Here is a 13,674-nt window from a genome sequence, read left to right on the forward strand (position 1 = left end):
GGCAAGGCAGGCTTTTAGGAGTCTCATCCAATTACAGTCATGTAGAGGTGACCTCTGGTCCTCCATGCTGCTGTGTTATATGTCACACTCAGAGAGTGGATAGAGGAGGGAGTCTTAGAGAAAGGAGGGAAGGCAACAAGATTGCTTTAAAGAGCACCGCTGGGCAATAGCATTATCCATGGTAACAACTAAAGCTGTAGGAGGTCCGATCCCTTCATAGCGCTGCTCCGTCAGTCCACCGGGCCTTCCTGTCATGATATGAGCTATAATTGGGCCAGACCTTTGAAAAGATAGCAGGCGGATACATCAATGTCCACTAAACGCTGGTGTCAACGTACCATATGAGATGTCTGTCGAGAAGCCACATGGAAGACCGCAAATGTGAACATACTGTACAGTTCTTGACAAGTTAGCATTTAGACATAGAATGACTTACTAAAAACTACAGACATGCTACTGTTTAAAGCTGTTTTTTCTAACACCTATATAGACATAGCATATGGCCTCGTAGATCAATAAATCAAAGGTATTTCTTCCAAAAACCCAAATAATTTACTAATAAACAAATGTCAAAAGTTGAACTTTTGAATGTTTGACTCCCTAACAAACAATCGGTTTGATGTCAAATGGTCTGTTACTTGAAGTTCCGAAAGATTTCACACACAAAAGATTTGTAGTTTATTGTGTTTCATCACCAGACATAACAGTGATTCGCTTGACGCCATTTTTGTTTTTTTAGGGTGTGACGTCACTCCACGAGACAATACATTTCGGCCGTTTGAGTAATTTCGTGGAAACCCACAATATCAACATCCGCCATTGTTTTGGTACAGCTTTCAATCCATGAAAACACTAAAAATATCTCTTTGGCAGTATTTTTTGGGGCACACTGGCATCAGAAGTGGCTGAGAACAACTAAAGGTGTGGTTTAAAAAATGTTAGATATCGTCTCCAGCAGCTTTAACTAACATCATAGGCCATATCTCAAAAAAGGCCTTATTTGGGGAGATACCCCTCCGTCCCCATGGTAGAACAAAACATAACTGTATTTTTTTCAAAGTATGATATATAAGAAGTAAGAAAATGATTGTGATCTCCGGAATTGGTGGTAGGGGTGTTTTTTAGCGTATTGTAATGATATACCCTGTGGAAGATTTTTGCGATTCATCGAGAACACAATTGTCAAATAAATTCCCTTCAAAACAGTTGTTTGTCATATTTGGTGCCAAAATGTCGACAAGGATGAGACATCTTCAACAAAACAATTTTGGTCACTTCTAAACCTATTTTGGCCGTCAGGTGAAAAAAAGTGACAAAACAGCAGTCAACAATATTTGGACTTGAGGAGTAATTTTGCACAAGATTGTCCATAACATGGTCAATATACACGGCAGAGCATTATTTAAGGTCTTAAAATCATCCCAGTATATTCTTTAAGCTCATAAAATAATACTTTTGGCAATAAGAAACAATTATTGTGTGAATATAGTCCCCTAACTAATATTACCCCCTATATTTTCGGCAAAATCGAAAAAACAAAAATTAACCGAAATTTGGAATGGACTGGGATAATTTTAAAACCTTAAATAATGCTATGCCGTGTATATTGATGAAGTTATGGATAATCTCCAACAAAATCTTGTTAATTTGTCACATTTTGTCATCTGACGGCCAAAATGCATTTTGAAGCCACTCAAAATGTTTTATTGAAGATGTTTCATTAAAAACACCCCGACCATCAATCCCGGGGACCACGACAATCATTCTCTCACTTCTTATATCTCATACTTTTGTTCCACCATGGGGAGGGGGTATCTGATTTTTTTTCTGGTGCTGGCCACAGACCTATTAGTAGCTTTCAGTCTAATACTGATAATCTAATACCAGATCAGACAAGAAACATAATTTTTTAGATATTAAAAATGTGTTGCCCAAAACATTTTACCATTTTAAAAAGCACTGATCAAAGAATCCTCAACTGTTCAATCAATTTAAGAGATTCAACTCCAAGTTATTTGGTTGGATAGTGTGTTGCTGATCTAAATGTCACTGTTATCTCCTACACTCCCTCTGTGTCTTTACTCACGCTGGTCAGCTTTGGAAGGTGAGGTGTGGTTGAGTCTATCCAGAGAGTCGCTGCTGCCCTTATCAAGGATGTAGTCGAAGTTAAGGATGAACATCATGACCTCTCCGTCCTCGTTCTTCACTGGGATGATGTGGGTGGCACAGAGGAAGTTAGAATCTGTATTGAAACAAGCACAGGCGTAGTTAGCCTTTGTGTCGACTTGAATTAGCATGCAATTGAAGACTTTTGTAAAGGGAAGCACGTGGAGTTACCCCATTGCTAATCCATACAGTACATAACACATGGCACCCTCGATCTTGTCCACCAGTTTGTGAAAAAGTATGAAAAAACTATGGGAACCCTTGCTAATCTCACAGCATTCACAGTCAGCTCAGTTCTCACTTAAAGTCTGAGATTACTAAGGAGACTTTGTTGTGGATTGGAATACATTTTTTTAAAATATTCACTCATTATGACAGTGAAATAGATCACCAATTACTGCAGTAATTGTTCTCAAAATTATTTTTAAAATGTGGTAAATCCCAGTCGTACTTGGAAGAAAAACAAAATGGCAATACAGCAAAAAATTATAAATAAAAAAAACTGTTTTATAGAGCTTGGCAATATATCATGATTCAAAATATATATCGAGTTTTCCATTTTGGCGCTATAGAAAACGACAATATCACCCAAATCAAGATATATCTATATTTTTTTTTACCCATTTTTATTCATACAATCACAGTACAAATCACATCATACAAGTATTTAATATCATTCATAAAGTCCAGTCAAACAGTGTCTTTAAAATGTTTCCATATTTCTAATATATATACAGTATATATTTATATAGGTTATTTTGTATTAAAATACTCGTTTTAGGAGTCGCTGCTTTTGTTACTTCTCAGAACAGCATGACAAGCACAGTTATAAGGATTTCTGAGTGTGTCCTATCACAGACCTTCCCCCAAACAAGCCACACTACAGAACTCACTCACATGTGCTGTCCCTTATTGGAGAAAAAGCCAAAAGTGGCACATATTGTGCAGCTGCTTGTGTTAATAAATGTGCATGTGTGGCATGTTTAATCAGCAAATGTATAGAGTCATATGTATCGCCATTTTGAGGAAAAACAATGAGTTATGAGTTTTTGTCCATATTACCCAGCCCTATTGTTATATTAGTTTTTGGTCATACCACCCAGCACTCCGTAAACAAAAGGCAATCATTACTAGTTAATGAAATTGGAAACAAAAAGGGTAAGGAGAGATGAAGCTGGAATGATGGCTATGATGAACCTTCAAAATAAAAGTTACCTGTTCATGAAGTGCAAAACTTTGTTCAACGCTCACCTGGCAGAACGCATGTACGCGTGTTTGACAAGTGGTGGCTCTGGAAGAGGTTCAAAGTCCTGCTATCAGTGGGAAGCTATTTATAGTTCACTCAGCCTACAGATATTGTATTCTGGGGGAAGCACAGACTCACGACAATCTGTATCGTTATCCCACAACAGTAAAAACCAAATCAATGGGCATTTCCTCTCAATTTCTGCGTAGACTTATTAGTTAGATAATAAATAGGGTTGGTGGCTGATTTATGCGTAGAAAAGCCCTTATTTCACTATGCTAAGCAGTACGCGGCACCTTATAGTACATCAGTGTCACCATGAACAGATCGAACAATTAATTCTAGTCAGACGGAATAGAAGGGGTGGAGAAAAGAGGCACATCTAGGCTTTGTTGGGTTATCGGAGGTTCTGGGGGATGGAGGGAATAAAGTGCACACAGCAACCAATTGGTATCAAACACCAGTGAAGGGCTGGGATTGAAAACATGTAAGACATATTAGATTGTTGATATATTTGTCTAAATGCCTTGGTTTAGTAGCAGTGAGTGAGACATCTTGGTATTTAAAACGGTTTTCTTTCTAATTAAAATAATCATGCCTATCTCCATGGAAACAAACTAACACCCCGAAGAAAGTGCTTGCACTGCCAAGTTGGATATTAGTTTCATTTGTCACTGCTTCAAAGGCACCTCTTTGTGAGACGACAATGTTTTTCATCTCCAAGCAATAAATGAACACAACAGCTTTGATGCCGACAATTCGCTCCTCTTGTTTAGAGTTAGTGGCTTGTTTTCTTGAGTGGAGAAGTAGCAGCCTATAACTCTACAGCTCCTGTGACAAAGCCAGGAGTACCACACTATAAAAACCAGCTACCTGCATTAGCCATGCAGCCTTCAACATGAGAGGTTGGAAAATACCCTTGAGTAGCAGAGGCAGATCAAGGAGACCGTAGAGACGAATGAATCCTTAAAGGGTTCCTGGACTAGTAATGTTTACAACGTCAGTTGAGTTGCAGGTATTACCAAAAAACAAAGATGTTAAAAGTACTTTTGATAAACAGTTTTCTTCCTTCAGGCAAAAATAATAGGCAGCAGCCACTTTTGGCCAGATGTGATGTAATTTTGTAGATTATCCATTATCTGGTAAGAATAAACAAAAAGTGTATGTACATCGAAAGCTAGTCACAAATTTAAAATAGGACAAGTCGTAACTGTGATGAAATGGGTGTAAATGATTATCGGTTCAAGACAGAGAGGGATACTGCTTGTGAGGAGAATGAGTCATTACAGACGCCCAAGGAAATGGCATTCAAGGACAGTATGACCAAACATCACTACCTCTGAGCATGAGAACCTGATGGACAGGTGAACTGAAGACAGTAACTCCAGAATGCCCCGAGTAATACAATTATTCATACAAAACAACTGCCTGTGACGCTGCCAGCATGGCACTGACCGTGACTTCCTGAGTGTGGTTACCTAGTTCCTGGGGCTGTTGCATGATTGATACTTTGGTCTTATAAGCATTTTTTAGATTGAGCTTGAACATTTAAGTTCACTACAGCAGGGTTCTCACCAGGAATTTTTCACAGCATAGGGGATCGCAAGCACCACTGGCGCGGACAATTTTAAAATGTACCAAATTGAGTGAAGTAAAGCTAAAGTTGGGTTTGGTTTTGTAGTTTTTTTTTTTTTTATCTTTGTTCCAGCCTTACCTTAAAGCTAAAGGGTATTTGTTGAATTGGTGAAGGTGATGATGAATGTAGTTAGAGAGTTACTCATGCTTGGTATAGATATACTGTATATGTAGGTCATTCACTAATAAATACTCACACACGGTATAGACAAGAAATAATTATTTTATTCAAAAGACTGATTCCAAGACACGCTTTTCAAATTTAAATGAGGTATTATGTGGGACCTGCAGTCATTTTGGAACACACATTTAATCGGCTGAAAAAATAAGGCATGGCCCGAGAGAACACGGCCCAAACCTGTCCGACCAGAATGAAGACGATGTCTCTTTAAGCCCAAACCAATTCAATCAGACGGTGTTCACGTCTGTGTGCGCGAATGTAACATCCGCTTGAAGCTAAACCGTTTACATTGGACGGTAGCTACGGTTACCAAGTGGAGTAAGTACACAGGCAGCATCGGCGATAGGGGGACTTTGGGTCCTCGGGTAAAGGCGGGAGCAATCCGAGCAGATCGCCTGTATTAAATTGACGGTGCGGCTGATGAATGTGTTATTCAGATTAAAAAGAGGTAAAACAACCCGTGCACGCCTGGAAGTGCCTTTTGTGTCCCAAGTGTGCAACAATTATTACGACGGTACCAACTAAAAAAGGAAAAAAACAACAGAAAATCTTTCCTATTTTGCAAAAAACTGAACGTAGGGGGCACCATCGCTCCGTAGGGTGAGAACCGAGTGTCAAACGTATTAGGGTGAACAATCTCAAATAAAACACTGAATGTAAGTGGAAAATGTCTGATTTTGATATTAGACTACAAATCTCTGATAACAAGAGCAGCGACAAAGCTACAAGTGACATAGATGGTTAGTCACTTCAATTGGCAGTGTGGGATTTGAAAAAAGGACTTCAGGCACATAAACTGCCTTAAATACCCGCAGCAAAGACGGGAATGAAATCTCATTTACTCAAGGTAATTGAGGCATTAAGCTAAATGGGCTCCTCTTAGTTCTGTTCAAATAAAGTGATGTAAGCTCTAGTTTGGCTGTGAGAATGTGGGTTCACCGTCTTTCATTTGCCACTCATGCAGAGTAGACAGAAAACGAACTTAAAAACACGTTGACCTCAAATCAAACCGACAAAACAGTATTTCATTTTTCAGTCTTTTTTTTTGCAAGCAAATAGAAAATGTGTGAACAACACTTTTAGATCATGATGACATTATGATATCATAGCTAGGTTAGCGCACTAACCTAGCTATGTGGAAAAGAGGAACACAGTAGTCCTAATATCTTCTTTAGTAAGGAGAAAAAGGTAAACACTATCAGTGTCTTGGGAAAAAGCTTCTGCTACCAGAGGCACCAAGCTCATGTTCCGTATCTTTAAACCTTCTTTGATCAATGGACGGGTTTTAGCCATTAACCATAGCGATGAGGGGTGTAACTATACATGTTTTCTGTTGCTAAAGTCTCAAATGACACCAGGGACGTGTTCAGAATGGACCTTAGATTGACATACAATGCCCCTCCAATCAACATATTAGGATCCCTTGTCAATCCGTGTATCATTCGTTCATTCATTTTTCATTATGCAAAAAAAACATAAAAAACGAAAAAAAAAACAGTCATTATTTGATGTTTGTTTCCAAAACCAAAAGGAAAAAACGGAAAACACCTTGTTTTTCAAATTCAAGCTCTTTTGCTTCGGTACAGAAAACAAAAAAACGGAAAACGAACACCTTTATCCATTTCTCTATTACCGATTGGCCAAAGACCGCGACCCGGAAGTGTACTCTCATCCGACGCTAACGGCTATGCTAACGGCAGTTTGGCATGACAAGATCGCTGCTTCCAACTGTGCATCCGTAACGTGTCCTTTTCGCTTTAGCTGGTTTTGGGCACAGAACCTCCTCACGGACATTTCGGAGGATTTAGAGACTCTTAAGTGTTGCAGAGCTAAAGATATCATGAATGTGTAACGCTTCACTTCTTGGTCACGCACGTTGGCCGATTGGTAATGGAGAAAACAAATAAAGGTGTTCGTTTTCCGTTTTTTTGTTTTCTGTACCGAAGCAAAAGAGCTTGAATTTGAAAAACAAGGCGTTTTCCGTTTATTCATTTTGGTTATGGAAACAAATATCAAATAATGAGTGTTTTTTTTTTGTTTTTCATGTTTTTGTTACAAAATGAAAAACGAATGAACGAATGATACACAGATTCTTGTCCAAGCCTTTTATTGATTGTCTTGTCTTGGTCATAACATTCTCAACCTTCCCATTTCTGTGTAAAACAACCTGAAACTGAAAAATGTAACATTACAGATTTAATGGTGTACTTTTCTGCAAAGGTGTTGATTTGTTTTCAAGTTTGCATATATTTACCAACAAACCAATATATATCATTGTGGTACCCGAAATAAAAAAATGTGACCGTTCCTGTGCAATCTTTGCAGGGAAGGAGCGTAACCTCAGCTACGACCAGAGATGTGTGTGTATTTGTATTGATGCATGCGTGTGTGTACTCTAAAAATAAGCCAGCTGGAATCTATAGACATTTATAATTCATAAGAGCAAAGTATTAAGTTCTAAAAAACCATTATGGCTGGACAAGTTCGACCAATCGAAAATTTAAAGAAAGGGTCCAGGTTTGCGTGATGTGTGGGTGGAAGAATGGAAATAGAGGAAGGATAGGTACATCGCCACAAAGAAAAAGCAGCTTGTTAAAGTTTATATATTTATATTCCTGCCTTTTACACACAGTTACAAGTGTGTATAAATAGATTTTCTGATTGAGAAACTATTTTGGTTTTTTTTTGTGTTTTTTGTTTTAAATTACTGTTTTTAATCTCTACTGATTGTTGCTGCTCATCAAAGCCCGCTGCTCATACTGCACACTGCAACATATAATTCCGGCTAATCTACAATTAAACAGATTTGTAACCCTACTTTAAATTGTGTCTTTCGTCTTATAAAACAACTGGCCGTTGTATTTGGTAGCAACATTTAGTTAAACATTTAACTGTTAACCCTTTATCTACGAATACAACTTTCAAAACATGATTCAATGCCTTGCTCTTGCTAACGTGCTTATTTACTACTAAATAATCAATAACCCTTACAAACATTTTGCTACCTAACTGGGGTCTCATTTATGACCATGTGCATTAACAAAACACGGCTGAACAGACAATCATTGGATTTATAGAAAAAAATATACAAGGCCTATAAGAATGTGCACACTGATACATTCACTTTGGGCTAAAGCTAGCTTAAGGCTAGCTTAAAGCACATGCTAGGTTCGACTTTTTGCTGTGCATATAAGTCTAAAGCCCAAACTGGCATATTCAGAGAATGCAAAGTGATAAGTCTGCCAATAAGCTAAACAGTATGCTAATATTGTAAAACAAATGATCAAGCAGACAACATCACAAGCAAAACGCTGTGTGGGCATAGAAAGTTCTAAACTTTAGTGTCCTATGATACCAAGATTCTCACCAACGCTGTTGAACGTAGGGGCCCCCAACATTGTAATTTAGCTCCCCTACGGAGAAATGGCGCCCCCTAGGCTCTGTTTTCAGCAACGTTTGGGGGATTTTCTTTTTTAATCGGTACCGTCGTAATAATTGTTGCACACTTGGACACAAAAGGGACTTCCAGATGTGCACAAGTTGTTCTAACTTATGCTTCAACTGGGGCGTAGCATATCGCGGCACATGAAGTTGATCATTGTTTGCAAATCACAACGGATCATTCTACATGAGCACGGATGTGAATACCGTCTGGTTGAAACGTGTTCAGGCTTAAAGAGACATCGGCTTCATTCTGGTAGGACGGGTTCGGGCCGTGTTCTCTCAGGTCAGGTCTTTTTCCGGCCCGTTTAAAGCTCTACCGCGTGCGTCCTCAGTGAGCGTGTGTGTGTTTGTGTGCGTGCCTTCAGCGTGTGTGTATGTTCCAATGTTACTGCAGGTCCCACATAATACAAAGTCTTTTAAATTAGAAAAGTGTCTTGGAATCAGTCTTTTGAATAAAATGTTATTTCTTGTCTCTACAGTGTCTGAGTGTTTATTAGTGGAGGACCTTTCCGTGCCAGTCGCGTTCGTTCGCACATCACGTAATAACCCTATGCTGTGAAAAATTCCTGGAGAGAACCCTGGATACACTGGTGATACAGATAAAAGCGGCAGTCGGGAGGGTTTTCGAAGCAGTTTTTAGTGAATACACGTTGTCTCGCCGCTGTAGGGGAGAATAATGGAGCTACTTATTCAATGCAGGCCTAGTCGTCTACTGGGGAAGGAAAACGTCCTGTCTACTTCAGTGTGAGCGCTGTATTCACCTCCGCATACTGATTTAAATCTGCATTCAAACAAAGAATTGACACTAACAGCCACTCTGTTACCGCCAGGCGATATGCGTTTCATTCTTCCTATTATACCCCCAGAGATACAGAGGAGTGTGTGATGAGGCACAACAAAATGAAGCCGTTTTTGAAGTCAAACTCAATCTATAAATACGATTTATCTCCCCCGCTTTTCTCCATTTCCCATTATCACGTGTGTTCAGCCACAGCCTGCCACTCCACATCCTTGTCTATCTGTCACGCCGTTCATTCTTCACTCTTATTAAGACGCCTGTGATTACATGTTTATCTCACGGCCCTCTGGGCAGTATTCCTCAGGTTCTCTGAGGGAAAGGCTAAGTTTTCTAAGCGGACAGTTTAAAAAAAAAAAAAAAAAAATGGCTGTTGGTGCAGATGCAAATTCCTGCCTGGGAGGAGGGTTAGACGTGCAAATACACACACATGCACCACGTTTACATCTCTTTGCTGGACACAAACAGACATCCATCCATCCACACACAAGCACTAATGAGCCTCAGACAGTCATACACGGAGGAACTGCCGGCAGCATTAATTAGCAGAATGTTCTCTGTCCAACTAAATGTAATCAGCAGGCGATGGGGATGCTTTATATGGCACAGCAACGTGTGAATGCACCTTTCCACGGCACTAAAACTACTTTAGTCATCGCTGACCTGAATATTTCAAGAAAGCAAGGCACAGCCAGACGTCAGGTGCTTTTAAAGAAAAATGCTCCTTTCGTTTCAGTAAAAGGGGAGTATAAAAATAAAATGAAAAAGTAGCCAGACTCAGCAATTTTCTTCCCAAAAGTCACATCAACACTCATAGATGGATGAATTGAAGCAAAAGATGGACAAAACCTTTGTTCTAATCCTCACGGGGTGGAGGAGAGAGAGGAAATGCTGACTTGTTCTTCTTTTAAAAAGAAGAGGGAGTGTGTATGTGTGTGTGTGTGTGTGTGTGTGTGTGTGTTGGTGTGTGTAACTTCAAACCCGTTTTAAAACGCGCCGCATCAGGAGGGATTTCATTTATATAGTGCAAATTACAACAATAGTCATCTCGAAGCGCAATCAAAATATGAAATTCTCAAGAAAAAAGGAAAAACCCAACAAATCCACATGAACATGCATCATGATGAGCTTTAAAGGGGGAGTATCATGAAAAATTCAATTCATAATGGTTTTGCTACAGTGATATACAAGGCCAAAGTTCAAAAAGTTGTTTCCTCGCTCCCTTGTTATTCCACATTTTGTAAAAAGTCAGCTCTAAACGGGCGAGTAGGATTTTTCTCGCACTGTGAATGCAGAAACTCCTCCTCCTGACAATCATGGCTCCTCCTACCCTCCTCACAGGTAAAACAATCACACCGACGGCAAGTTAACATTACAGCTAATATTCAGTACATCGATAATCCAGTATATAGATAAACCGAAGAGCGCTCACAATCAGTTCCACTTTTAGTAGCCGTTACACCGCCTCGTATTGCCTTTATGGGATGATCTGACATGTTTGTCACCCAATGTGAAGCAGTGGTTGAACAAAACAATGGACTATCGTCTTAAATGGACTATTTCTGTGACCAGAAGAGATGCGGATGAAAAGAAAGCGCCATAGTAGCTCATGTAAGTGTTTGAAACAGCTGACTCAGCTGGTAGTTGAGAGTTTACTTCCCTGTGGCGCAGAGCGAGCAGTTACAATCAGTTCCATTTTTAGTAGCCCTTATACCGCCTCGTATCGCCTTTATGGGTTGATCGTATTTGTGACCCAAAATGCAACGCAGCAGTCGGACAAAACATTGGACTATCGTCTTAAATGGACTATTCCTGTGGTCAGAGGAGGTGAGGAGAAGAAAGTGATTGATGTACTTCTGCTGCTGCAATAAACACATATGTTAGAGCAGCGAGTTAGCTAGTGCTAGCTGACTGTTCCATGCATTTTTTTGGGGGGTAACGATGGCAACTGTTCAAAAGCAGAATCAGTTTAGTCGGTTTAAATGACTGATCGTTTCCGGCCTTTACCAAATGACTAGCTTAACTACAGCTGATCTTTAAATGAAGCCATGTGTTCATTTGTGCGTTTAGATCATTTTCAGGCGATAAATGTAGCTCCCATCACTTTAGTCATCACAACATCTCCTGGAAACTGCTGAGAAATAAGAATAAAGATGACAAAATTTGTTTATTTCTGTTTCGAAACATACTGAAATTAACTCGTGCAGTTTCCTGTCTGGCTACTGCTATATTCCTGCTGCAATGTTGCACTCTGGTCTGTCAAAGTCAAACTTTAAGTCTGAGTGAAACAGTGTTATCGATTCAAACATTTCCCACTGGACTTCACTTCGGCTACTGGTAAATCTGCTGCCACACAGACGACAGCACAGCGAGGCAGCACCTCCACGTGCAGCTCATTACTGTTTCCAGCCCTTTGGTAATAAACACAAAGTCACCTCCATGCGGGTTTGTTGCCCCACCGATAACTTCTTGCATGACTGCACGGTCTGAGGATATTAGCTAAGGTGTCGCAGGTACCACATGCGGTTCTGAGTCTAATTTTGTCTGACCCTGCAAAAAAAAAAAAAAAAAACACAAAATGACTCCAAGAATACACAAAATGGCAAACAAAATACACAAAACAATTACAAAAACACACAAAATGACAACTAAAGTACACAAAAAACTCCAAACGTACACATAATGACTGCAAAAAACACAAAACAAGCCAAAAATGACAATAAAATACACAATACAATTCCAAAAACACACAAAAAGAATTCAAAATGTACAAAATGACAGTTAAAGTACACAAAATGACCGCAAAAAACACGAAACAAGCCAAAAGACAGAAATACACAAAAAGATTCCAAAATCAAACAAAATGACATTGAAACCACACAACATAACAAAAACACACAGAACATGAGAAGAATACACAAACTGAATTGACAAAAAACTCTAAAAGTACACAAAATGAAAGAATACAAAAATGACAACAAAAATACAGCAAATGACTTCCAGAATACGCAAAACATCAAGGATGAAGGACTGTATAACCCCCAAAAACACAAAATGATGGGAAAATTAGACAAAATGACAGAAAAATATACAAAAAAGCAACACATTGCTCCATAAAACACACAGATCACCCATAGACACAAACAAAATGGCTCTAAAAACACACAAAAAGCGAAACCTCTCTGTTCCTTCCTGTGTTAATGCTCATATTGGTCAATATTTTAAATGCTGATGTGAATGCGTCCGGTACAGGCGATATTAGGCAGTATATAGATGTAGTTTGACCTTGAGGTTTGCACTGACAGCAGCACTGCGGGTGACGCAAAGGACGAAGTTCACTTCAGGACACTGTGTTCCAGCTAAGTCTTCACCACACGTGCACACATTTCTCCATCCCTGTTCTCGTTATCACTCAAACTTTCAAGGTTATTGCAGCTGAAGCTGGAGGCCCCCCTCACCCCCCCCCCACATATAACAACCTTTACAGTCTTTCATTAATGGCACACGCTTTTATTGCACATTTTCTTACTTCTGCTTCTGTTACGATGACTCAGCACTAAAAACTTTACAAATCATGTTGTGTGGCTTTGTCCATCTGGAGCGCAGGCATTAGAAAGAGACTTCTACACAAACATGGACCAGATCAGACATGAGCAACTGATGGCTCGGGGGCCACATGAGGCCCTTTGTTTTTTTTTTTGGGGGGGGGGGGGCAGAGAAAAAAAGACCAACTCCAAAATGAGCAAAAAAAAATGTACTCAGGTATTTCAAACACAACACAATGAATAAAATGTATTAAACGACAGCAATAACTCACAAAATAACTCCAAAAATACAAAAAAAGGACAAAAACACACGAAACGCCCACAGACATACAAAATGACAACAGAAATACACAAAATGCCAAAAAGAAATACACAAAATGACTCCAAACACACAAAAAAATTGCACAAAATTACAAAAACATTTCAAACAAAATCACTCCAGACACAAAATGAACACAATTTATATATTTTATTTTTTTAAATATTGTTATTTTGCTTCAACTTTAAGTACTGGCAGCTAAGCTATTGATAAAATAGACATTTCCAGGAAGTCTTATCAAAATAAAACTGTTCGGTGACCCTATGCTGACTCTGTTCTCGTTTCAATTTTTTTTTTTTTTTTTTTTTAGTTTTGCTATCTTTTCTGAGTGTCATCACTCCT

At 39.1% G+C, this 13,674-nt stretch overlaps 1 protein-coding gene across 5 annotated transcripts in view; it reads right to left on the bottom strand.

The window, feature by feature from the left end:
* Window positions 1-13,674, bottom strand: part of LOC114475363 (potassium voltage-gated channel subfamily H member 7-like) — an 83,230-nt gene that overhangs the window by 50,938 nt on the left and 18,618 nt on the right. For all 5 annotated transcript variants that reach the window (XM_028466127.1, XM_028466109.1, XM_028466118.1 and 2 more), the window contains exon 3: window positions 2,087-2,242. In XM_028466127.1, the coding sequence (XP_028321928.1) occupies window positions 2,087-2,242 (156 nt within the window). The remainder of the gene's footprint in view (window positions 1-2,086; window positions 2,243-13,674) is intronic.

The sequence above is a fragment of the Gouania willdenowi genome, chromosome 2, assembly GCF_900634775.1.
Source record: "Gouania willdenowi chromosome 2, fGouWil2.1, whole genome shotgun sequence".
Lineage (NCBI taxonomy): Eukaryota > Metazoa > Chordata > Actinopteri > Blenniiformes > Gobiesocidae > Gouania > Gouania willdenowi.